This window comes from Carcharodon carcharias, chromosome 20 (assembly GCF_017639515.1).
Source record: "Carcharodon carcharias isolate sCarCar2 chromosome 20, sCarCar2.pri, whole genome shotgun sequence".
Lineage (NCBI taxonomy): Eukaryota > Metazoa > Chordata > Chondrichthyes > Lamniformes > Lamnidae > Carcharodon > Carcharodon carcharias.
In genome coordinates this window covers 93,655,401-93,681,137 of record NC_054486.1, presented here as the reverse complement: position 1 = coordinate 93,681,137, position 25,737 = coordinate 93,655,401, and the positions used below count along the sequence as shown (strand labels likewise).

General features: G+C 40.6%; 1 protein-coding gene across 1 annotated transcript in view; it reads right to left on the bottom strand.

Moving 5' to 3' along the window:
* The window catches only part of vrk1 (VRK serine/threonine kinase 1), a 67,686-nt gene that overhangs the window by 23,002 nt on the left and 18,947 nt on the right, over positions 1–25,737 (bottom strand). The window contains exons 3-8 of the mRNA XM_041215119.1: positions 25,629–25,684; positions 16,499–16,568; positions 15,717–15,804; positions 13,075–13,183; positions 9,862–9,954; positions 7,791–7,923 (exon numbers count right to left, since the gene is read on the bottom strand). Of these exons, the coding sequence (XP_041071053.1) occupies positions 7,791–7,923; positions 9,862–9,954; positions 13,075–13,183; positions 15,717–15,804; positions 16,499–16,568; positions 25,629–25,684 (549 nt within the window). The remainder of the gene's footprint in view (positions 1–7,790; positions 7,924–9,861; positions 9,955–13,074; positions 13,184–15,716; positions 15,805–16,498; positions 16,569–25,628; positions 25,685–25,737) is intronic.

The window sequence follows — 25,737 nt, the reverse complement described above, 5'->3', positions numbered from 1 at the left end:
ATGTGGTATTGACAATTCATCCAATTTCACAAATTAACTGCAGTTTCATTTAATTTTCCCTATGTGGTAACTGCTTTAAAAAAGTATGGAAAGCAAAATTACAACCGTATTCCGCCTTAAAATGATAAAAAATATATTTGTCTCAAGGATAATTTTTAGAAATCAGGATTGAAGAATAGGGAATTTGAATAGAACTGATAGCAAGGACAGATAAATATAAAGCAAACCAACCAAGTATAATAGCCCCACCACCTTTCATGGATCTGAAACTGGTGTATAATAAGCAATGTGGACATTAAAAATCATATCTTGTCCAGGGCAAACAGCCATAATTCCAGTCTTGTCCAGGCCAGAACAAGCCAAAATCAGAGAACACATGGCAGCCAATTTTAGGATTAACAGGATGTTGCAGTTGGGACTTTTTCCTAACACTTCTTCTCATGTTCACAGCTAGACTCTGTTCCAAAAGCAGCCAGCGTCCCTTATAAACCCAAAGAAATTTGCCAATATAATGAAAAATAATTCAGCAAGATGAGATACTCAAGACAAAAAAAAAAATCTTTTATCTAGTTTGTTCATCTAATTAAAGGGCACTCTACTTTCTGGTCTGGCTTTGCAACAAGGCCAAATAATTCATCAAAATGTCAGATAAATTGGATACAAACCTCAACAGCTTGACAAATGCTTTCAAGGTTGTCATGGAATGCATCATTTAGTGTATTCAAATTTGATCCCTTAATTTTTGATTTAAAACAAAGACCAGATCAATTATGATGAAACTGATTTAAGGCTACTTTTTCCAACGTAACCTTTTAACAATGGAACTAGGATTCACAACCATGCAGAGCAATACCCTGTAAATGCAAATCTTTAAACTATATATTGTGCAGGAGAGAAAGGGGAGATAAAGAAAATGATAGCCTAATTCATGTGATTTAAAAAATGCGAAAGCGACAGCACTTCTAGGCAGCTACAAATTTCAGAAATATATTTAAATTGTCATGGGTTTCTTCCTCCTTTTCCATCAAATTAAAGAGATGCAAGAGGGGACAGAGCAGTGGGAACTTAAAGAGTTGCAAGAGGGGAGAGAGCAGTGAGAGCTTAGAGAGCATGAAAGGGCAGAGAGCAGCAAGAACTTTGAGGTGCAGAAGGGAGAGAGTGGCGAGAGCTTAAAGAGGCACACGAGGGGAGATTACAGTGAGAGCTTATGGTGCGAGAGGGGAGAGAGCAGCGAAAGCTTAAAGAGGCACAAGAGGGGAGATAGCAACGAGATATTAAAGAGGTGCGAGATGGGAGAGAGAAGCGAGAGCTTAAAGAGGCGCAAGAGCAGTGAGAGCTTGAGGTGCGAGAGGGGAGAGAGCGGTGAGAGCTTAGAGAGGCATGAAATGACAGACAGCAGCGAGAGCTGAAAGAAGTGCAAGGGGGGGGACAGCAGCAAGAGCTTAAAGAGGGACAGAAGGGAGAGGGCAGTGAGAGTTTAGAAAGGGCTTCATGAGGCACGAGAGGGGACAGTGCAGCAAGAGCTTAAAGAGGCATGAAAAGGGAAAACGCGGGGAGGCCAGACTGTGGACCGACCACATTCTGACAAAATTCTGATGTCACAGGGAAACAGGTAAGGCATTGATTGGTAAATATTTTGCTTGTTTTTCTTTGAAAATTTCTGTAATTTATTTGTAATTGTAAGGCTGTATTAGTAAACTTTACTTGCAGTGGTAAAGCTTACTGGGAGCAGGGTATATTAATTATAAATTAATTTAGAAAATAAATCAACACATAATAAAGATGGCAGGGCAGGTGATTTGTCATGATTGCAAAACATGGGAGTTCCTGGACCAACGTGATTCAGGGTAAACACATCTGTAGTTAAGTGTCTGCAGCTTGAGGGGCTTTAACTCAGTCATTGAGCTGGAGGCCGAGATGCAGAAACTGTGATCCATCAGAGAGGGAAATTACCTGAACACTTTGCACCAGGAGGTAGTCATACCCCTTAGGGTACAGCCTTCTGATTTGGTCAATGGTCAGGGATAGGTGGGTGTGACTGTCAGTGAGGCAGGTGTGGGGACCCAAAATGCAGAAGTGGAGCAGCCTCAGCTCTTGCAATTGTCTAGCAGGTTCGAGGTTCTTACAGTCTGTATGAATGAAAGCAAGAGTTGCAATGTGGATGAACAAACTGATCATGGCACTCAGGTAAAGTAAGCCATTCAAGTGGGTGGGGGGTTAAAATGAATGTAGTGGGAGTAGGGGACAGTCTCGTTAGAGGGATGGACACAGTTTTCTGCAGCCAACAGCACAGATGGCTGTCTTGCCTGTCCGGTGCCAGGGTTCAGGACATCTGCTCAGGTTGGAGAGGAACTTGCAGTGGGAGAGGGAGGATCCACGTTGGTACCAATGATGTCGACAGAACTAGGAAAGCGGTTCTTCTTAGGGATTAGGAGCAGCTAGTGGCCAAATTAAAAAGCAGAACCTCAAATAATCTCTGGCTTATTACCTGAGCCATGAGCAAATTCATGTAGGGTAAATAAGATTAGAGTGATGAATGTGGCTCAAAGACTGAACAAAGAACAAAGAAAAGTACAGCACAGGAACAGGCCCTTCGGTCCTCCAAGTCTGCGCCGATCATACTGCCCGTCAACTAAAACATTTTGCACTTCCGGGGTCCATATCCCTCTATTCCCATCCTAAACATGTATTTGTCAAGCTGCCTCTTAAACACCACTATCGTACCTGCTTCCACCACCTCCTCTGGCAGCGAATTCCAGACACTCACTAACTTCTGCATAAAAAACTTGCCCCGCACATCTCCTCTATAGTTTTCTCCTCTCACCTTAAATCTATGTCCCCTAGTAATTGACTCTTCCACCCTGGGAAAAAGCTTCTTTCTACTCTGTCCATGCCACTCTTAATTTTGTAAACTTCTATCAAGTCGCCCCTCAATCTCCGTCGCTCTAGTGAGAACAATCCGAGTTTCTCCAACCTCTCCTCATAGCTAATAACCTCCAGACCAGACAGCATCCTGATAAACCTCCTCTGCATCCTCTCCAACGCCTCCATATCCTTCTGGTAATGTGGCAATCAGAATTTCACGCAATATTCCAAGTGTGGCCTAACCAAGGTGCTATACAGCTGCAATATGACTTCCCAGCTTTTATTCTCAATACCCCTGCCAATGAAGGCAAGCATGCCATATGCCTTCCTGACTACCTTATCCACCTGCGTTGCCAGTTTCAGTGACCTGTGGACCTGTACACCCAGATCCCTCAGCTCCTGGTGTGGGAGAAATGGATTTAGCAATTCAAGGGGCACTGGCACCAGTACTGGAGAAAGTAAGAGCTGTACCGTTGGGATAGTCTTCACCTGAACCGTGCTGTGACCAGTAGTTTGGCGAGTCATAAATAGTGGGGAAGAAGGGAACATCTGAGAGGAGATGTAGTAAATCAAAGGGTAACAATGAGATAATACAGCAGCATAGTGATTTTGGTAATGATAACCAGAGTGTGGCAGGAAGGGACAGAGTACAAAATGAAGAAAGCACCAGCAGATAAGGCTGGCGAGTGCAATAATGGTAAAAAGAAAGAGTTAAAGGCTCTGTATCTGAATGTGTGCAATTTGTAACAAATTGGATGAATTGTTAGCACAGATAGAAATAAATGTGTTAAAAGCAAAATACTGGGGATGCTGGAACTGAAACAAAAACAAAAATAGCTGGAAAAACTCAGCAGGTCTGACAGCATCTGCGGAGAGAAATACAGTTAACATTTCGAGTCCATATGACCCTTCATCAGAATAAATACGTATTTACGATAGCCATTACAAAGACATGGGGCAGAATTTTGCTGTCGGCGAGCAGAGGGCGTGGCCTGCTCACCGACACATAAAATTACATAGGATGACGTCAAGCGGAACCCCCAACATCACCCTGCCCCATTTAAATTTTCAGGAAGGCGGGGGTGCAGCAGAATCAGCTGCGGGCCCGCCGACCTGTCAATGGCTAATTGAGGTCCTTGACAAGATCATTTAAACAATTAAAACCTTAAGGTCGGCGGGTCGGCCAGGAGCCCCGGCGGCAAATAGAGAAAACATGAAACCTCATCCAGCGGCGGGATGAGGTTTCATGCAGGGCTCTAAAAATTTTAATAAAGTTATTCTGTATTCATCGTCGCATGAGGGGGACATGTAAGGGAATTTTTTTTCTATTTTTAATATTTTTCAAAGTCCAGGCAATCTCCCCGAGGCTGCACTTAGCCTCAGGGAGATGTGCACTCTTTCGTGTACATGCGCGAAAGAGTACATTCTCGATTTCAGGGACTCCCCCCCACCTGCACAGGGAGCGCATAGCGCTTTTCGCCGGACGTCATGCTGGACGGGCCTTTAATTGGCCCACCAACGTAAAATGGCAGTGCGGCCCGCTTCATTGGCAGGGATCGGTTCCGCGCCCACTGGAGATTGGGTCGGGCCCGCCTGCCCGACAAGCAGAAAATTCTGCCCATGGTTGCAGGGTGACCAAAGCTGGGACCTAAACATTGAAAAGTATTTGACATTCCAAAAAGAAAGGAAGCTAGGAAAAGGTGATGGGGTAGTTCTGTTGATTAAGCATGCCACCACAGTAGTGAGAGATGACCTTGACTCAAAACAGCAAGATGCAGAATCAGGTTGAGTAGAGCTAAGAACTAGCAAAGCTGAGAAGTCACTTGTGGGAGTAGTTTATAGCCCCCTAACATAGTTACATGGTGGACAGAGTAAACAAGATGGTATAAATGCAGCGTGCAAGAACCATGGACCTTTTTAATTTATACGCAGATTGGGCAAAACAGACTTTTTAAAATTTGTTCATGGGGTGTGGGCATCGCCCGCTGGGCCAGCATTTATTGCCTATCCCTAATTGCCCTTGAGAACTGAGTGGCTTGCTCGGCCATTTCAGAGGGCATTTAAGAGTCAACCACATTGCTGTGGACCTGGAGTCACATGTAGGCCAGACCAGGTAAGGACAGCAGATTTCCTTTCCTAAGGAACATCAGTGAAACAGATGGGTTTTTACAACATCGACAATGGTTTCACGGCCATCATGGCCAGATTCAAACCCGGGTCCCCAGAGCATAACCTTGGGTATATGGAGTACTAGTCCAGTGACAATACCACTACGCCACTGCCTGCCCCTAGCAAAGGTAACCTAGAACATGGGTTCATAAAGTGTATTTGGGATAATTTCTTAGAGCAGTACATTCTAGAGCGAACCAGGGAGCAGACTATTCTGGACCTGGTAATGAGACAAGATTAATCAATAACCTCACAGTAAAGGAGCCTCTAGGTGACAGTGATCATAACACAATAGAATTTCATGTTCAGTTTGAAGGGGAGAAGTGTGGGCCTAATACTAGTGTTTTAAACCTGAATAAAAGGTAATTATGAGGGTATGAAAGCAGATTTAGCTAAAATGAACTGGGAAACTAGGTTAAAGGTAGGACAGTAGAGATACAGTGGCAGGCTTTTAAGGAGATATTTAATAACTGTCAGCAAAGATTTATCCCAGTGAGAAAGAAAGGCTCTTTGAGAAGGATGCATCATCTGTGGCTAAATAAGGAAGTTAAAGGGTAGTATCAAATTGAAAGAAAAACTGTACAAATCTGCAAGGATTAGTGAAAGGTCAGAAGATTGGTCAAATTCTAAGAACCAGCAAAGAATGACTAAAAATAATAAAGCGGGAGAAAGAAGAGTATGAGAGAAAGCTCGCTCATTAGAAGATGATAGTAAGAGTTTTATCAAGTATTTAAATAGGAAGAGAGTAACCAACACTAATGTTGGCCATCTAGAGAATATGTCTAGGGAATTGATAATGGAAAACAAGGAAATGGCAGAGGCGTTGAACAAGTGTTTTGTGTCTGTCTTCCCAAAGATACTTAAAAAGCAAGAGATGAATGGGAGGGAGGAGCTTAGAACAATCACCATCACTACAGAAAAGGTGCTGGGAAAACTATTAGACCTAAAGGTTGACAAGGACCAGGTGGCCTGCATTGTAGGGTCATAAGATAAGTGACTGCAGAGATAGAAGATGTATTGGTTATAATCTTCCAGAATTCCTTAGATTCTGGAAGGGTCCCAGCGGATTGGAAAATAGCTAATGTGACATCTTTATTCAAGAAGAGGGAGACAGAAAGCAGGGAACTACAGGCCAGTTAGCCTAACATCTGTCATAGGGAAATTGCTGGAATCTATAATTAAAGAGGGTATTAGCAGGGTACTTAGAAAATCATAATTTGATCAGGCAGAGTCAAAATGGGTTTGTGGAAAGGAAATCATGTTTAACTAATTTATTAGAGTTTTTTTGAGGAAGTAACAAGCAAGGTGGATAAAGAAAAACCTGTAGATATGGTGTACTTGGATGTTCAGAAGGCATTTAATAAGGTGCCACATCAAAGGTTACTACATAAGATAAGATTACATGTTGCAGGGGATAACATATTAGCAGGAAGCAGAGAGAAAGGATAAATGGGTCTTTTTTGAGTTGGCAGGCTGTAACAAGTGGAGTGCCACAAGGATCAGTGCTGGGGCCTCAACTATTTACAATCTACATCAATGATTTGGATGAAGGGACTAAATTTGTCAAGCACACCAAGATAGGTAGAAAAGTAAGTTGTCAAGAGGAGGCAGAGAGTCTGCAAAGGGATGGAGATGGGTTAAGTGAGTGGGCAAAAAATTAGCAGATGGAGTACAATGTGGGAAAATTTGAACTTGCCCATTTTAGCAGGAAGAATAGAAAAGCAGTACACCATTTAAATGAAGAAAGATTGCAGAGCTCAGTGGTACAGGTGGGTCTGGATGTTCTGGTGCATAAATCACAAAAAGTTAGTGCAGATACAGCAAGTGATTAGAAAGGTAAATGGAATGTTGAAATTTATTGCAAGAGGAATAGGACATAAAAGTAGTGAAGTTTTACTACAACTGTACATGGCCTTGTTGAGACCACATCTGGAATACTGCATACAGTTTTGGTCTCCTTATTTGAAAAAAGATTTAATTGCATTAGAAGCAATTCCCTGAGGGAATTTGATATAGTAGGTAGCAGGAGGATGTTTCCACTGGTGATGGTAAGAGGTCTATCGTTTAAGACGGAAATGAGGAGAATTTATATCACTTCATGCCCACCTTGAGCTCATCTTGTCCTACTTTCCTCAACCTTATTTCCACTGAACTACTGACCACCTAACTTCCCTCCCTGGCTCCTACGTTAATTGATATTGTACTCTTGCATCAGGTCCTGTCACCCACTCCTTCAAATCAGTTGTTATTACCCCTCTCCCCAAAGAACTATCCTTTGACTCTATTATCCTTGCAAACTACTGCCCCATCCCTAACTTCTCTCTCTCTTATGGCCTTGAATGAGTTGTTGTATTAGTTGGACTAAAGTAGTTAAACACTTAGAAAAGTGTAGTAACCAGGCTCAAATGCAGCATACCCAGACATGCATTCTCCTGCTCACATATTCAATTTCTTTGTAGTGATCTTCTACTTCTGGACAGGACTTCATATACTCAACTTGTACTTAGATCACAAAGAGTCAGACAAAAATATAAAGTGGCAAATTGTCTAAAGGCAGTGCCTCATCTACCCTGCTAAAAAAGATTTCCAAATAAGATCACAATTCCCAAAGGATCAGCCAAATCCAAGTTAAAAACTCCATTGAAGTCCAGGTCAATGTATCAGGGAAATATAAGTAGATCAGCATAAACTTGTGTATAACCTGAAAGATTGTCTAAAAATTATTAAATATATACTTAAAGCTTGTTTGCACATACCTGCTCCTTTATGTGCATCAGTACTTGTAAACTCAAGGGTCCCATCATGGCAACGTTTTGGGTCTTCCTTGTATTCTTTGTGTACTCCTTCTGGACAGTATCGATATGCAAGGCCGTAATCAACTAAATATACCTAAGAAAGTTAGAAGTACAAGGTTGAAAAAGTAGGTGGTGGATTTCACAGACAAGATAAGCTCAGAGTGGGCATGAAGGAATACAAGAGAAAAACTATGCAAGTGCTGGGCTGATAGTGGGGGACAATGATTTGAAAAACAATCTTAAAATGAGATACATGTAAAAATCAAATTGGGTGTTGGACTATATAATAATCTAGCCATATCACAAATCAATACAATTTCAATTAGTAAAATTGTGAATGACCAAATACATAAAGTTCATCAGATAAACCTGCATAATCATAGCCTCATAAATGCAATAGCTCCATGAAAATTACAAAGCTCGGATCAAACAACAGAGCTAACTCTATACGACATGTGATTGACTGTTTTGGTAGTCAGCTCCAAATGTGAAACAATGATCAGAGCTTTATAGTCGATACAATTTCCTGTTCACAATTCAGACAAATGTAAAGAAACTAGATCGGTGGATAAAACCAACCTGTAGTAACATCAAACTTACCAAAGATGATTAGGAGTTTCCTGAACCAATGAATGTACTTCCCGAAAAGTTAAATTAGAATAGTATCTATGAAGGTAGATAAATTCAATTATGTAGAAGGTAGTGATTGACTGTCACTATGGGGATAAAATATCCACTTTTGCTTTTTCCTACATCTATTTGCTTTCATTCCCTCAGCGCTAACACAACAAAGACATTTAAGTCCTGAAAACAACTTCAATCTCCACAGGGGCCAGACAGTGAACACTTCAGAACCTGACCATTTCTATGGGTGTTAGGGTCAGTGAGGAAGAAAAGAGATAGCGAGAAAAGAAACATGAGTATTTTTCTGATTTTGTTTGAACTTCTAAAGCTCTGGCTGCTCCTCAACTTCTTTTGCAAGAGAATTTTCCTTCATAACTTAAGTGAACCCTAAATCTTTTCGAAAAATGTGAAATGCACAGAGAGCTACTCACACTAAAAAGAATTACCTGCATGGTACATTACAAATCCACCACGAGTACAACAGCATAATATTGAAACAATTTTGGAATCTGATAATATCTACTGTTTCCATTTACAAAGAGTTTATGCTACCTTAGTCATGCACAGAATCAAATTTTTCTTATGGCAGATGAGTAACTGAGTAGAATATTGGGGACTTTGATGTCCCTGTGGCCAATGGGCTCTAATGCAGCATTCCCAGAGATGCCTTCTCCTGCTCACATATTCAAATTCTTTGTAGTGATCTTCTGCTTCTGGACAGGACTTCATATGCTCAACTTGTACTTAGATCACAGAAGGTTCAGATAAAAATATTAAGCAGCAAATTGTCTAAAGGCAGTGCCTCATCTACCCTGCTAAAAAAACAATTTCCAAATAAGATCAAAATTTCCAAAGGATCAGCCAAATCCAAGTTAAAAACTCCACTGAAGTCCAGGCCAATAACTCCTTCAAAGCAAGATTTAACCAGCACTCTACTGAATGGCAGAAGAACAAATTATTAAATTGTCATTTTGATGTGAAGAAAGAAAGAGCTTGCATTTATTTAGCCTCTTTACACAACAGAAGTGTTTAATTGGCTGTGAAGCACCTTGGGCTGTCCTGAGGATGTGAGTGACTGTTATAATGTAAGCAAGGGGACGGTAACTGCCCTTGGCATCAAGGGACCTCTTACAGCATATGGCACTAAGGAAGCCTCATAAAACTGAAGTCAATTAGGATCAAGGGGAAAACTCTTCAAGAGATAGATTCACGTACAAACAGACCAGCCCTCACTTTTATGCATGGAATCATTTGATGACCGGTAAGAAAACATTATCTTTAACATTTTGGAACTTTTGTGGTTAAAATGAGAAGGAGAAAACATTGTATAAAATTTTGTTTTTTTCCCTTTATAGGTACCACAAAGCAATTTACTATTGAACTAAATAATAAGTAAAACACAAAGAACCTCATTAGGATTCTTGTAACTGAGCAGAAGATTGGAAGCTTTGATGTCTCCATGCACGTACTCATGGTCATGGATGTATTCTAGAATGTCAATCTATCAAAAGAAAACAATTGTAAGTTAAACAGCTTTGGATAGGAGTCATTAGGATCCTGATATAATTTTGTAACAATTATGCAAATATAACAAAGTTTCATTCATGCAACAGGATATCCATCTACATACATATTCAAATTGTATATCTAACGGGTAAAACTCTAACTGAACTCAGACTGTTAATATTTTATTTTATGAAGTAAGATCATTAAAAATTTGACTACCTGAATTAGACCAACTGTTATAATAAACATTTTGATGAAGAAGCCACACATTCTACAGAAAGGATTTGTTTTGGAAAGCTTATGATTTTCATACACAGAACAAAAACTGCATATCAATGAAATACACAAAAAGCTGCAAATAAAGTCTTCCAAATTGAACTAAATATGGTTAATCATCACTGGTGAAGGGTTCAGATTATCCAAGAGGAATGCATGAACCTCATAAGGTTCAGCAGCCTCATCATTTGTGTGCACCTTGAAAATAAAAAGGATGAAAACTAGGACTTTTGAATCTTCATCTGAACATCCTGCACTTCACAATCCAGGATGAGTGCACTTTTGAGATCATATGTGGAAGATAGCACAAAAAAGGTAAAAATGTAAAAGCCACTTTTCACCTCAGATTATTTTCTTTCTGCGAATATTATGGAAACAAAACATGTTTGCTCAAAGCTCCCCTTCACAGCAGTGGTATTCTGCTAGCTTGCTCAGGAAAGACCATGTACTCCGGATCAAGACGACTCAACAGCTTTTTCCAAATTTTTATGCTAGATAGTGATTTCCAAACTTGTCCCTCCCACCAAGAAAGGCCTTTTTACAGTAGACAACTGGATTTCACAATATTAATTCTCTGTTGCGCAGCCAACTTACTGATATGCATTACTTTTAACATGGATACAGCACTTATCGTGCCAATGGACACAGTTAGATGGCCAGCTACAACAATTCAGTAGCCTCCTCCAGCTATTTTTACAATCTACTAAGTAATGAAACATATCTTTCTTCTATGACATGCTGTTCAACAAGGATTAATATTCTCCAGCCAAGAGGTTACAGCAGCTATATTCCTCATCTGTATAACAAATCCATGTTACTATCAAGGTATGCCCAACATTATGTCTCCAAATGTTCTACTACTTCCTTACTGTTCTCCATGTATGATTCCTATTTCAACAGCCATTCAGTTTAAACCTCAAGACATCTATGTTTTATGAAAAAAGATTTCTTGAGATTATGTATTCCACACCAAATGTTTCCTTCCCAAGACACAATACGCTCATTCAACACACTGGCATTTTGACAATGACCTGGTATGTCAGATGAAGCCTACTCCAGAGTCTGACTGTAGAGTCCCCTGCTGCCAACGCAGCTACGATCAACAAATGCAACACAGGTCAGGAATCAAAGCAGTGACACTGTAGCTCAGCTCTGTTGCATGATGTATTTAACAAATGAGTCAGAGGAGCTTTCCAATGTTTATTTCTGTTGATGCTGATAGAGGAACAGTTTGATTATGCTTTTCAGGCCAACAGTACAGAACAGATTAGTGAACAACCAGTGGAGAAGAATCATTAACCACTTTAAAACTGAGATGGCAAAAAAGCTATAGTGCAGGTCAGCATTAGGTTGAAAGTAAAACACAAGGCAAACCGTGATTAAGTGAAACCAAACTGAAGTTTTAAAATCCTTCAGATTGTAAGAATTTTCTTGAAATATAAAACAATTACAGCAACCATCATTGTCTCATCCTCATTCTATCTGGTAAACCCCAGGGGGTGGTTAGTGCGAATCACAAACAATATCAGATTGAAAAGACAATGATAGGAAAGGCTAATTACATTGTTCAGCTTTATAATAATTTAGATTGTTATAAGATCATTAATAGTGTGAACAACTCATCCAAATCAACTCTCCGAGGCCTAGGGTATCCAAACTAAAGCCCATGAGCCACATACGGTGCTTGAACCCTGGCCACCAAATCCATGAAGCTCTAGTGAAATAGTTTATTTTTTCCATAACACATATTAATGTGCAAGATGTTTTTAATTAGACAAAATTAATTTTAAACTATAGTCTACAACTTAGCTTGCAGGGAATGCTTTTATGCAAATTTAATTACAGGAAATTAGATTTTAATTTAGAGTTGTGATTGATGTTCTGTACTACAATTATTTATACGTGGGCAAGAGGCTCCATAGCACATAAATAAGTGGCCCGTGAAGACAGAACGATTTGGATGCTTGTGTCAGGTGACTTTGCATTTCTTTTCTTCCCTGCAAACTCAGTACTCCTTTGCAGGGATACCTTTCCAAAAGCAGGATGTAAGCTTTATACCTTTCCCAAGTAGCCATTATTGCAAATTTTGAACTGATTGTGGAAGTACAGCCAATTGTAGCTTCAACAGCAGTATGGAAGCTAAGATCACCTAACTCAGCACAGGCCATAAGACCATAAGACGTGGGAGCAGAAGTAGGCCATTCGGCCCATTGTGTCTGCTCCGCTGTTCAATGAGATCATGGCTGATCTGATCATCTTCAACATGGCTTTCCTGCCGTTTCCCCATAGCCCTTACTGATAAAAAATCTGTCCATCTCAGCCTTGAATATACTTAACGACCCAGCCTCTACAGCACTCTGCGGTAAAGAATTCCACAGATTCATTACCCTCTGAGAGAAGAAATTCCTCCTCATCTCTGTCTTAAAACAAAGATCAAACTTGCTATTTTACCAGGCTAAGAGCCTTTACAGTATTTCAAAGTTATCAGATGAATGCTCAGCCTACAGCATTGCATTCCAGAAGGCTCCAACCAACTATCAAAAAGTTCCAAAGTTTAAGAACCAGATTATTTCCAAAAGAAAGATTTTTTTTTAAACAAGGGCCAAGCCTACTCCAGGCTAAGTGTACACGAGATGATCAGTTCACGATGAAAATAGGCAGAGATCTGGAATTGGCTTAAAAAATAATTCAATTCTCCAGCAATAACATGATACCAGCTATTTGGGACAGTTTTAACACTTGTTATAAAAATGCCAGGTTTTCACTGATTCTGAATAAAGATAGATTAAAAATAATTGTCGCCACATCGGCACCTTCTGGATAACAAACACAAACTTACCAATCGAAGACCCAGCTGCAGCACAAATTTCTTTGGGAAAATTTTATGATTTTGTTCAAATATTTTCTGAAGGTCAGATCCAAATCGATCCATCACCATAAACCTATAACTGAATTCAGAAAATCAGTTGAAGCTTGAAATGCAGCATTTTTAGTGTTCATCTGTGATTAGCATTTCTTGGCAGTAAGTTAATCTGATCAAATGATGTTTTTCTACATTAGAATACAACCAAATTCTGCAAATTTTTACTAACTTTTGTAATTTTAATTTTAACTGTAATTTGGCATACCATATCTGCTGCATAATTTAGATGTGCACTTTTGACTGAAAAAAGGATGACAGACAGGAGGGAATCAGGGAGAAAAAGTTGGATATAACTGAGGCTTTTTGGTTTCACACACAAGAGCCTAGAAATTTGATGGTACCACGTTGATTTTTCCACTGTATTATGGAGGGTGGTGCATGCGCTCATTATGTGCCCTGCCTGAAGTACATCGTTGAGTAATTTGAAATGATGGAAAAAGAGAAATGCAGGGTCTGCATCAGATCAGGTATTGGGTCCTTTATTTGCAATGCAAATATAACACCTGGCTGCGGCCCAACGTGAAAACAGCGCTGTCCTGAAAGCAGTCAATGCTGCTTTTAGGAATAGGTGGTCTACATGGAAACATAGGATGATGCAGCACAGGAGGAGTCCACTCAATCCAGCATGCCTGTGTTGAACATGCAACCTAACCAATGGTCCATAACCAGCTAGAGGCTGCCACTAAAAAAATACTTGCCTGAATGTGGAGCCAGGTTCCTCGCTGGTTGACTGCAGTGCCAAATACCATCGACCCCTTCCAATCCAGGTCAAATTCTGGAACTCCCTCCCTAACAGCACTGTGGGTGTACCTACACCACCTGGACTGCAGCGGTTCAAGAAGGCAGCTCACCATCACCTTCTCAAGGGCAATTAGGGATCCACGATAAATGCTGGCCTACCCAGCCTACATCCCATAAATGAATATTTTAAAAATCCTTTCCCCTCTCCCAAGATTTACCCAAGGGTCGCTGCTACTGACACAACATATTACAAGATAGCTTCTCTTTTGTGAGCTGCCTAGGATATCCAACAGGTACCTGCAGCTTCACACTCTATCAACTGGAGTGTGCTGCTACTTGCCCAACAACTAAATAAATGTAATAAGCCTAGTATTTGAACGGAAAACATGTCGCTATATTTATTTACCAGCAAACAGATAAATTATAGGTACCAATGCTTTACCGTAACTATGTAACAAACCTTCTCAGGAAACAGAGTAATTTTTCCTGTGCTAATGCTTAACTTAAACTGGTGGACTTTGCTATTGACCTGAATGGAACAGGCTCAAAGAACTAAATGGCCTATACCTGTCCCCTACCTACTAAAGTTGCTGGCCTGCCCTGATCCTTAATTATTTCTTGTAAGCAGCCAGCCGAGGCATATCTTTTGAACATATACTGAAACAATGGGAAAAAATGCTTTAATTATCTCAAATTCAATTAGAGCTGCCAATTAAGTTTAACAATATCGACAGGATGCTGCGTAGTCTTTCAATTCTAAGTCATTTAATCCAAATTTTTTTCGTGCAACTTTGTATTACAAGAAGCTTCCCACAATTAAGTTGATTGATCCCCAAGAAACAGTTTGGACAGGTTTGCAAATGATGTCCCCTTCAAAAGCAAAGAGAAACATTCACATAATAAGACCTGCCCGAACTGTATTTAGTCCCATTGTATCAATGCTTCTTAAACTGGGAACAAAAAGACTTAACAACTTGTATGTATATAGCACTTTTAACGTAACGAAACATCCCAAGGCCCTTCACAGGAGCATTCTGAAACAAAGTGTGAAACGAGTCACATTAGGAAATTTTAGGAGCGATGATCAAAACCTTGGTTAAATAGGTTTTAAGGGGTACCTTAAAGGTGAAAAGGTAGAGAGGCTGAAAGGTGTAGGGATGGTTTTCTGGAGCCCAGAGCCTAGGTAACTTTCCGGGGGTCCGGGAAATAGTCAAACCGCAGCAGGAATGAGTGGTAGAAGGAGGCAGGCTTTGTGTGAACTGGGGAGCAGAGAGTGGCCACCACATGTGCTACACAGTGGGCTCGCTGTCTCACCTTGAAGGGACGCCAAGAGCAGCAGAAAGATCATCTGATAGACCCGCAATTACCAAGATTGGAGGTGCATCAAGTGAGTTCACCCATGTTCAAGAGAGGGGAGGTTTTTTTTCAAATTTAAGTACAACATACTATATAAACTCAAAGAAAGAATGCCAAAAAACTAGCTCACACAGGTAATATATTATAATTTAGATGGGGGATGGGGACGCAGGTTGGGTCCATGATTACTATTTCATTTGTAAAGGGCTCCTTCAACCAAAAAAGTTGAAGAACCAATGCAATCTATCAGCAAGGTTGGGCCTTTCAAGTAAATTAACCTAATTTTATGACTGGAAAGAAGATGTGACTAATAGCATATTCATCATACACAAAATCATTTCACTGCATAACCACTGGCTATTAATGCATTTGCTGGGGTCAATAACCACTCCTTGAACTTTAATGGTGTTAAGACTGCATAGAAGCTTACCGGAACTTTCAAATAGAATGGTCGTACTTACCTGTTGCCTCCTTTATCATATAGTCCTGACCCCCAATACTTAGGTACACCAAGATAATTCAATTTGCGGGACGCTATCCAGCTATGAACTGCAGGAAGTAAGGGCATAAAAATCACACACATAAAAAAAAAATCAGATAAAATAATTGATATCACTTACATCATTAAAATCCCATTATCTATGAGAAGCATACTCATATTTTCCATAACTTTGAACATGACCGTAGGAGCAATGGTTTGGAAAATATATTTGAAGACAGATAACCAAAATAGCTATTTTGCTGGAATAAACGTGAGCTACAACAGCGCTTCACACTAAATCCCACTCTTGTCCAGGTTACCAAGAACTAAAAATGAAAAGATCAGCGTGCAGCATCCAGACTAAGGAGCGATCACTTGACAGCATGTTAAAACCCAGCTAATTATGTACATCACATATTCAAAAAAAAACTTAGCTGCTGCAGAATTAAGAATCTCACCAAAAGAAATTGCTGCATTTTTGATGCTGCCTCAAAGGATTAATACCTTAAGTTTCAAATATTTATTTGTGGATAGGAGCAATCATTTCAACTGAACTTTTACAAATTCAGGATGAACCGATGGGCACAGGAATGAGGCAACAACCCAAACAATCACAAGCATGACACATGTGGTGGGATAAATATTTAGCAATTACAAACATATGAATTGTAGAAAGTCAAATTTTGCATTTGGATTTAGGAAGGCCAGACACTTACACACCAAATTGCATTTGACTTTTCACATACAATATACTTAACTTACTTAGCTCTGGTTTTGCTGCTCTCATATAAAACTTAAGTTCTGAAAACAGTGGTCCATTGGCACTGGGTTCCTAGAAATAGAAGGGAATAAAGCAGATTTGTCTCTTGCAGGGAAATCCATGTTGAATAACTTAATAGCTTTAGTTTAGTTCTATGTAGTAATCAAGTAACCAAAGTATATTAAGTCAATATGATAGGCTGAATTGCAGGGCATTAGTACATCACATGACTCGGTCTTTGTTAGCATCTCACTCACTTGACAAATGAGAAAAACCACGTGGCCCCAAGCCAGTGATGCAAGGTGTCAAGGTTAAAATGTTCTGGTCTAAGACCATCAAACTCCCTAGCAATTAAAACTTATCAGTTTGTATTCTGTAAATTCAAAAGCCTAATGTGCAAAGAAAAACAGATGTTAAAACATTCAGCCTTGTGCCTTAAAGGAATGTAATGTAACTTGCGATGTTTTATCAGAAGCAGTTACTTCTCTTCATCTTTGATTCTGTAAGTTTAGAATTAAGTTCTGTAATTAGTCTCTGTAGCTATGTAGCTCTCTTGGCTTGTTACTTAGGAATGTGTCATGTTGTATTTTTAAGTGAATCTTGCTGCCTTTATTTGAGCACACCAATCACTTTCAAACATTGATTTTATATGAATGTAACTTTGTAATTTTTGGTAAGGCTATGCACCGTACTGTATTTTCAATTGACTTATACCAAGCACTGGCAGAAACAACAAAAACATACAATGGCAAAGCAGTTCTTTCAGCCAAAACACACTGATAAGCACTTGTCATAATGAGAGTTATACAGGATATGTAATACCGATATCTATAGAATAATTAGACATCTGGACCGATGAGTCCAGTGTTACTACACATTACATGTTCTCTTATCTCAAATTAGCCAACATTAGAACTATCCTAAGCCCCACCCCCCCCTCCCAGTTGTCTTAGGATAAAAGTCAAAAAATTTAATGAAATGACAAAAAATGGTGAGAGGTGACAGATGAGAGGGACGATCCCACGAGTAATAGACACCTTAGAGGGCACGTCAGGAGACAACAGGAAATGATATCAGTAGATGACCAGCACCCCTAAGAGACCAATCAGATATTGATCATGCACCATTCAACCAATCAGGGACTGATCATATGCTGTTTGGGCCAATCAGAACTAAAGGATATTACTGATCTAGTGAGGGTTAATAAACAACAACTTGCAGTCGTTAAGGGCGCAATACAACATGAAGAAAGAAGATAAACATCAGTCTACAGAACAAGAGACAGTGCCACAGTCAGCCACAAGTCGAGGGCCGGTGTACCAGAGCGAACAGACTGATTCACTGCCTTTGTTGAGTAATGTAATTTTGTACGTATTGCAATTATCTTAATAAATTCTAGTGAAACTTGTGACAACACACTTGTACCTGGAGTGGTCTGTAGCTAGTCAGGAACTGCAGGGTCCTTTAGATAACTTTCTCAACTCATTCTGACATTTGTCATTGGCTTGAGTATTACAATTGAGATTGGAGTGAGCCCCAAATCTTACACCTCTAAACTATGTACCATTGAAACCATGATATTTTGCCTGACAGATTTAGTATATTTTGCCAGGAAAACAGCCATATAACTATATTATATATAGCTTTAACGTAGTAAAACATCCCAAGGCACTTCACAGGAATATTATCAAACAAAGTTCAACAGGTATTATAAAAGCAAAATACTGCGGATGCTAGAAATCCAAAACAAAAACAAAAATACCTGAAAAGACTCAGCAGGTCTGACAGCATCTGCGGAGAGGAATACAGTTAACGTTTTGAGTCCGTATGACTCTTCATCAGAACTAAGAAATATAGAAATGAGATGGAACCTTCAACCAGCTTATATTCCACTCAAAACATTAACTGTATTCCTCTCCACAGATGCTGTCAGACCTGCTGAGTCTCAACAGGTATTAGGTCAGGCGACCAAAAGCTTAGTCAAAGAGATGGGCTTTAAGAAACATATTAAAGGAAGAAAGAGAGGTAGAGTGGTAGAGAGGTTTAAGGAGGGAACTGCAGAGCTTAGGGCCTTGACAGCTGAAGATACAGCCAGCAATGAAGTGATTAAAATCTGGGGTGCTCAAGAGGCCAGAATTAGAAAAATACAGATATCTCAGATGGTGGGTATGGTTGAAGAAGAGTATAGAGGTCAGAAAGAGCAAGGCAGGTGGGATTTGAAATCAAGAATGAGAATTTTATTTTAGGGCATTGCTTGGACTTGGTGCGAGTTAGGACACAAGCAGAGTTTCAGATGACCTGAAGTTTATGGAGGGTAGAATGCAAGAGACAGATTAGGAGAGCATAAGAATAGTCAAGTCTAGAGGTAATGTAAGACATGGATATGAGTTCAGTGGCAGGTGAGCTAAGGGTGGGAATAAGTTAGGTAATGCTATGACGAAGCAAACAGGCGGTCTTTATGATGGTGCAGATAAAAGACACGAAACTCACTGCAGCATTGCAATGAAACCCAAACCCACAGACATGTTTTGAACCACATAATACAAAAGTCAAAAGACAGTGGCTCATCAAAAGGGTTTGGACATTGTTCCATGATAACAATCAGTCAAAGAGACCAGGGAAAACCTGCCATTGACTAACACAATTAAGAGACTGATTACCCAACACAATGACACAAGGAACATGTCATCAATATAATACAACCAGGAATTGTAATGCTACTAAGGCCTGCATGCTTGGCCTAAATAGCCAAGTGGTTACGGTACTGGGTTTGTAACCCCAAGATCAAGAGTTCAAATCTCACAATGGCAAAACTATGAAACAATGTAACTTCACCTGAAACAGATGGAAACGTGTTTGTACTCAAAAGAGTTACTAAGGCCTGCATCACTAGCATTAGCACTGCAACTATGATTGGTTCCTCTCAAGGAGAGGAATAGGGTCATTCAAACCTGGAGCCAGCTGCTGTTACTGTATTGCCTCAAAACAGCAGAATTGTGAGAGCCGACCATATTCATCTGGGATATATTTTTCATGGAAATACCCTACTGTTTCAACCAGTATGAGCTGATCATATTGGTCTGGACTGTGTGTGGAATAAACTAAGAGTACTAACTCCCAAACATTGGAACAGCAAGAACAACAGGAAATATGTTTGATATATCTGAGTTAGATCATTATTAAAAAAAAGGGCATATCAGGGTGTGGTTACTGCAATTGGAAGGAGAGTCAGGGTTGGTCAACTTGACTCAGGGCCTACAAACAACACTGGACAAACCAGCCGTGTTGGGGATTGTAAGTGTTTCAGCCAAATCGTAGTGATATTGGTCTCAGGGTTTTGTGAAGGTTTGGGACAAAAGCATAGTGTTTTGGCCTGAATTCTGTAGGATTTAAACCAAGTTGTGGTGACTTTATTCTGGGTTAACTGGGAACTGTGGTCGAATCACAGAAGGGTTCAGCTGGGAATTGGGGTGTCAATTTCAGCTAGCCGCAGAAGGTTTTATGCCAGGGACAGGTTGTTTTAATTTTGTGGTTTTGTGTGTTATTTAGCTAATCTTAGAAGCATCTGTATTAGGGACATTAATGGGTTCAATAAAACATCAAATTTATGGTTGAGCCCCGTGTCTGTGCAATTTTGTTCTCTATAAATCCTGAAGTCCAAGAGCCAATTGTAAAGGGGAACAGGAACCCCATCATCACCTCAGGGTCAAATGCTGCATCAAGGTTGTGAGCAGCCTGGTACTGCCTCAAATCGTTGCCAAGGAGAGTGATGGAGTCAGTGGCTAGGGAATGGATTTTGTGGCAGAGACCAAAGACAATGGCTTTGGTCTTCCCAACATTGAGATATTTAGTTGGAGGAAATTTCTGCTCATCACGTACTGGGTGGTGGACAAGCAATGTGACAACACAAAGACAGTGAAGAGTCAAGAGACATGGTGGTAAGGTAGAGTTGGTTTATGAATGACGTCGCAGAGCGGCTGCCTGTACATAAGTATTAGGGGGTACCCCAAAAACAACCACGTGGGATCTGGAAGAGTAGTGTCCTGGACCCAACTATCTTCAGCTGCTTCATCAGTGATCTTCCTTCTATCATAAGATAAAATGTTATTGTTTATTGCAAGGCGAATTGAATACAAGAGTAGGGAGGTCATACTTCAGTTATACAGGGCATTGGTGATATCACATCTGGACTAGTGTGTACAGTATTGGTCTCCTTATTTAGGGACAGATGTAAATGCATTAGAAACAGATCAGAGAAGGTTTACAAGTTCAATAGCTGGAATAGGTGGGTTATCTTAAGATGAAAGGCTAGAGAGGCTAGGCTTGTATCCGTTGGAGGTTAGAAGAGTAAAGGGCGACTTGATTGAAACATGTAAGATCCTAAGCGGTCTTGACAGGGTGAATGTGGAAAGGATATTTCCTCTTGTGGGAGGATCCAGAGCTCAGGGTCACTTGTTTCAAAATAATGGGTTACCCCACTTAGGACAGAGATGAGGAAAAAATTTTCTCTGAGGGCTGGGACACTTTGGAATTCTCTTCCTTAAAAGATGGTTGAGGCAGAGTCCGTAAATATCTTTAAGGCAGAGGTGAAAGGTCATCACGTGATAAGCAAGGGGTGAAAGATCATCAGGGGTAGGCAGGAATGGGAGGTTAAAATTAGATCAGCCATGAACTTACTAAATGGCGGAGCAGGCTTGAGGGGCCGAGTGCCTGCTCCTAATTCATATGTTCATATAAGGCAGAAGTGGGGATGTCCACTGATGATTTCACAACGTTCAGCACCATGAATGGCTCCTCAGATACTGAAACAATCCATGTCCAAATGCAGTAAGGCCTGGACAACATTCAGGCTTATGCTAATAAGTGGCAAGTAACATTTGCACCACACAAGTGCCAGGCAATGACCATCTCCAACAAGTGAGAATCCAACCATCTCCCCATGACATTCAATGGCATTACTATCACGGAATCACCCATCATCAATATCCTGGGGGGGTTAGCATTAAATAGAAACTGAACTGGACTAGCTATATAAATACTGTGGCTACAAGGACAGGTCAGAGGCTGGGAATTCTCCAGCATGTAACTCACCTCCCAACTCCCCAAAGCCTGCCCACCATCTACAAGGCACAAGTCAGGAGGATGATGGAATACCCTTCACTTGCCTGGATGAGTGCAGCTCCAACAACACTCAAGAAGCTTGACACCATCCAGAGCAAAGCAGCCCACTTGACTGGCACTCCACCCATCTTAAACATTCACTCCCTCCACCACTGACAGCAGTGTGTACCATCTACAAGATACACTGAAGAAACTCACCAAGGGCCCTTCAGCAACACCTTCCAAACTCGTGACCTCTACCACCTTGAAGGACAGGGACAGCAGATGTATGGGAATGCCACCACTTTCAAGTTCTCCTCCAAGTCACACCATCCTGGCTTGGAGCTATATCACCGTTCCTTCACTATCGTTGGGTCAAAATCCTGGATCTACCTCCCTAACAACACTGTGTATCTACACCATATGGACTGCAGCGGTTCAAGAAGGCAGCTCACCACCATGTTCTCAAAGGCATGTAGAGATGGGCAATAAATGCTGCCCCAGCCAGAGATGCCCACATCCCACGGAAGAATGAAAAAGCCATTGCTGGTGATTCTCTAGCTACGAATGGATAGGTAAGAATGGAACTAGGCGAGTACAGTCCCATCCAACTTAGTAATGGAGGGGGGGCACCGGAGGAGGATGGTGTGGTCAACCATGTCAAGGGCTGCAGACAGATCGAAGATGGTTTGGAGAAATAGGTTTACTAATGTCATTTTGGCTTTGATAAGAGCCTATTCCATACCATGGCAAACATGGAGTTCTGGAAAACATGGGCATGGATTTGGGAGGCAACAAGGACTTGAGAAGATAGGAAGGCTGGAGATGAAGGCAGTAGATTGTAAGGATGGAGAGGTCATGTCTGTTTCTTAGACAGGGTGATAATGGAAGATGAAAAGGAGAAGGGGATATCATCCCAGGAGAAAGAACCCTTAAAAATATCAGCCATTGTGGGAGGCAGGACTGAAAGTTGGGTGGTCAACACTAACTGTGGATAAGGCCATGGGAGCAAGTGGAGTGTTCAATGGACAAGATGAGCCTGGAGAGGGCATCAGGAAAAACAGCGGAGAAAATACAGAAAGGGCAGGGATGTGAGGATTTGTGGCGGCGTTGGGGTTAGATGGGGGAACCTCAGAAGTTTTATTTAATGGGCTAGAGGGAGGGAAGCAGCAAAGGCAGGTGAACTATATTCTCTATTTTATTGACGAAGAATTCATTGGTGCATTCTCCATGGCCATGTCTCTACCAGAATTCACTTGCCAACACTCTCTTCTCATAAATGAAAATTGTTGTTTTCCTTTATATTGATACTCTTGCAAAGTGTCCTGATGAGTGCAAGAGCAGAAGCTTCAATATCTCTTTTCAGCAATTACTTGTGTAATAGAGAACTCATTACCCAGCATGCATGATGGAAGGGAAATTGCGCTTGTCTCTGGCATTGAATGCTTGCACTATCTCAGGAATAGAGGCATTTCGCTATCAACATGGATGCTGAGTCACCAATATACTAAAGTGGGGAACTAGCTGCCAGATGCTGGGGTGGGGCAGGTTGGGGGCGTGGGGGGCTTAGGCTTAAATTGATGGAAGAGGCAGACGGGAATGAAGAGAGAAGGTGGTTGGGGAATGAGAGCAGAAATGGAGAGAATGGCTTCCCCTTTTCTCTGCCCTCAGTTTTCCCTTTGCTTTCTCTCAGAAGGCCTTCCAGTTCTTGGAAATCATACAACAGCTGCCAGCACAAAATGACAAATGAAGATTCTCAATTACAGGTAACCCAATTGTGATAAGAAAAATCCAACAGTATTTGTAAAAGTCACATGATCTGATGTCACCAATCCAACATCACATGCTCAGATGTCATCTGGCCAGAACATCACTTGACCTCAAACCTCCTGTAATGCCTCCAACAAGAATTGGCAAACCTACTTAAGGTACTAGTAAACTGCTAACAGCTCTCCATCCAATCCCCAACACTTCAAACATTTGCAGCTGCAAAACACGGATGGCGAGGAGAGTCCTAGACAGGGATCTTAAGGATATTAATTCCTCTAATTTGGACAGGCTCTACCAAGTGCTTTGGCCCTACAGCAACCACCTCACTCTGTATAGATTTCAAAAGTAGCAGATCCCAGGATCAGGACAACCTTCCCCCAACGTAAAAGGGTCCTGAGATAGCAATAAACTAGGAAACCCACCCATTAAAAAAATGAACTGAAATCACAATGATAGCAAAGGTTCCAAAATTAGGCACAATTTCAGATGAGGGTGAAAAGAATAAGGAATGCTACAGGAGACACAGACAATCCCAAAATATTTGTTTCATCTAGTAAACTGTACATAGTGACTATTTTGCAAATAATTACTCCTACAAAGAAAAAACGCCTGAAACGAGTCCCTTAGGTGCCCTTAATTTACCTGTTTCATTATAAAGTCAAACAAAATATAGGAAAGGAATAATCTTCCAGAAATATTCGACAGCTGCAGCTGAATTACACGGTGCTATGATGTAAACCAGATCTGCTCACCGAACCAGCTGAGCAACGGAGTATAAGGCTGATAAAAATGTCTGAAGTGGGTGGAAAGTGGCACAGCCATCAACTATATACAGTAAAATGAGGATTCTTGCTTCTCCACTCATGGGAGTCCCACATTATGGTGGATTATTGAAGTTTTCACTATCATTTTTCTTTCAAGCAGTTGGTTTTTTTAAAAAAAGTGTCTGTTTCACATTATCACCTCATCTCACAACCGCTAAAACTATCCTGCAAGCTGTACAATTCAAATAAATGGATAGACACACATGTCCAAAGAATCTGGCCTTGCATAGATTCTACTTATTTTCTCCATATTACTATCTGCTAAAGCCAGAGTAAATTTGTGCAAAGTTGAGTTTCTAAAGCAAATTTAAAAACCAATTTTATAAATTTTCGGAACAAGCCTTTTAAGTCCTAAATGTTAAATTAATAGCCATTTTCACACTGTCTGCAGCCCTGGTACCTCAAAGCAATCTGAACTGTTAAGGTTAACTGGCAAGCAAATGTTCTATCTAAGGAGAATTCTTTTTTTAAAACATATACTTTATTCATAAAATTTGTGAATGTACATTACAGTATAATTCAAGTGTGGCAGTTCAGATAGTGCAATATAGATCAATTAAGTTAAGTACAGTACCTGGCACTCAAGGGTGTCTCACTCCATTTACAATGCAGATTACATATACATGCGCAGAACACATTTTCTAATAATTACAGCCAGAGGGGGTTTTGCAAGTTGGTTTACTATAGCAGGAGGGCCCTAAACTATATAATTTCCTCAGAGCCTTTGTGATAGCTGTCCCAAGCTTCAGTGCACCCCTCAGCACGTAGTTCTGGACTTTGGAATGCTCCAGTCTACAACACTGTTGTGGCAGCTCCTTACACTGGAAAACCAGCAAATTTCCAGCCAAAGTGCACCTTTAACTAACTTGATGGTCTTTCAGCAGTAGTTGATGTTTGTCTTAGTGTGCTTCCCCGGGGATAGTTCAGAGTAGTGGTACAGATTTGCTCATGATGAACCTTGACAAAAAACACTGCATCTCTTTCCAGACATTTTTTGCAAATGAAAATTCCAGAATGAGATAGGCAATGGTGTCTTCCCCATCACAGCTGCCTTGAGAACAGCATGCATTGGCAGTGAGAATCTGGGTATGCATGAATCATTTAACTGGGAGGGTCCTTCTCACCACCTGCCAAGCTGTTTGAAAACACCACATTGCCAAATTATTTTGACAGTCTGACTGGGGAACCATCCGACAGGTTCCACTATTTACTTTTGCCTCAGGGTCTCAAGGATGTTGCGTGCGATCACTGCCTGATCAATTTGTGGCCAAAGGTGTTTCTCTGCATAAACTTTTCTACAAAGGTCAGGCAGTAAGGCACAATCCAACTGAATGGAGCATTTCATGGCCTCAAGAAGAAATGACAGAAGTTAGCACATCAGTGCATTTCAATATAATTCACGAATCAACATAAAAGGCCCAACTGTGCATCTACTTACCACTTTAATAACATATGAGGCACAAGGTCCAACTGCTTTGTCAGAATTTCCATCAGCTAAAACAAAGAACAAAATTAAAATATAAATCCAACAGCTCCACATACTAGTC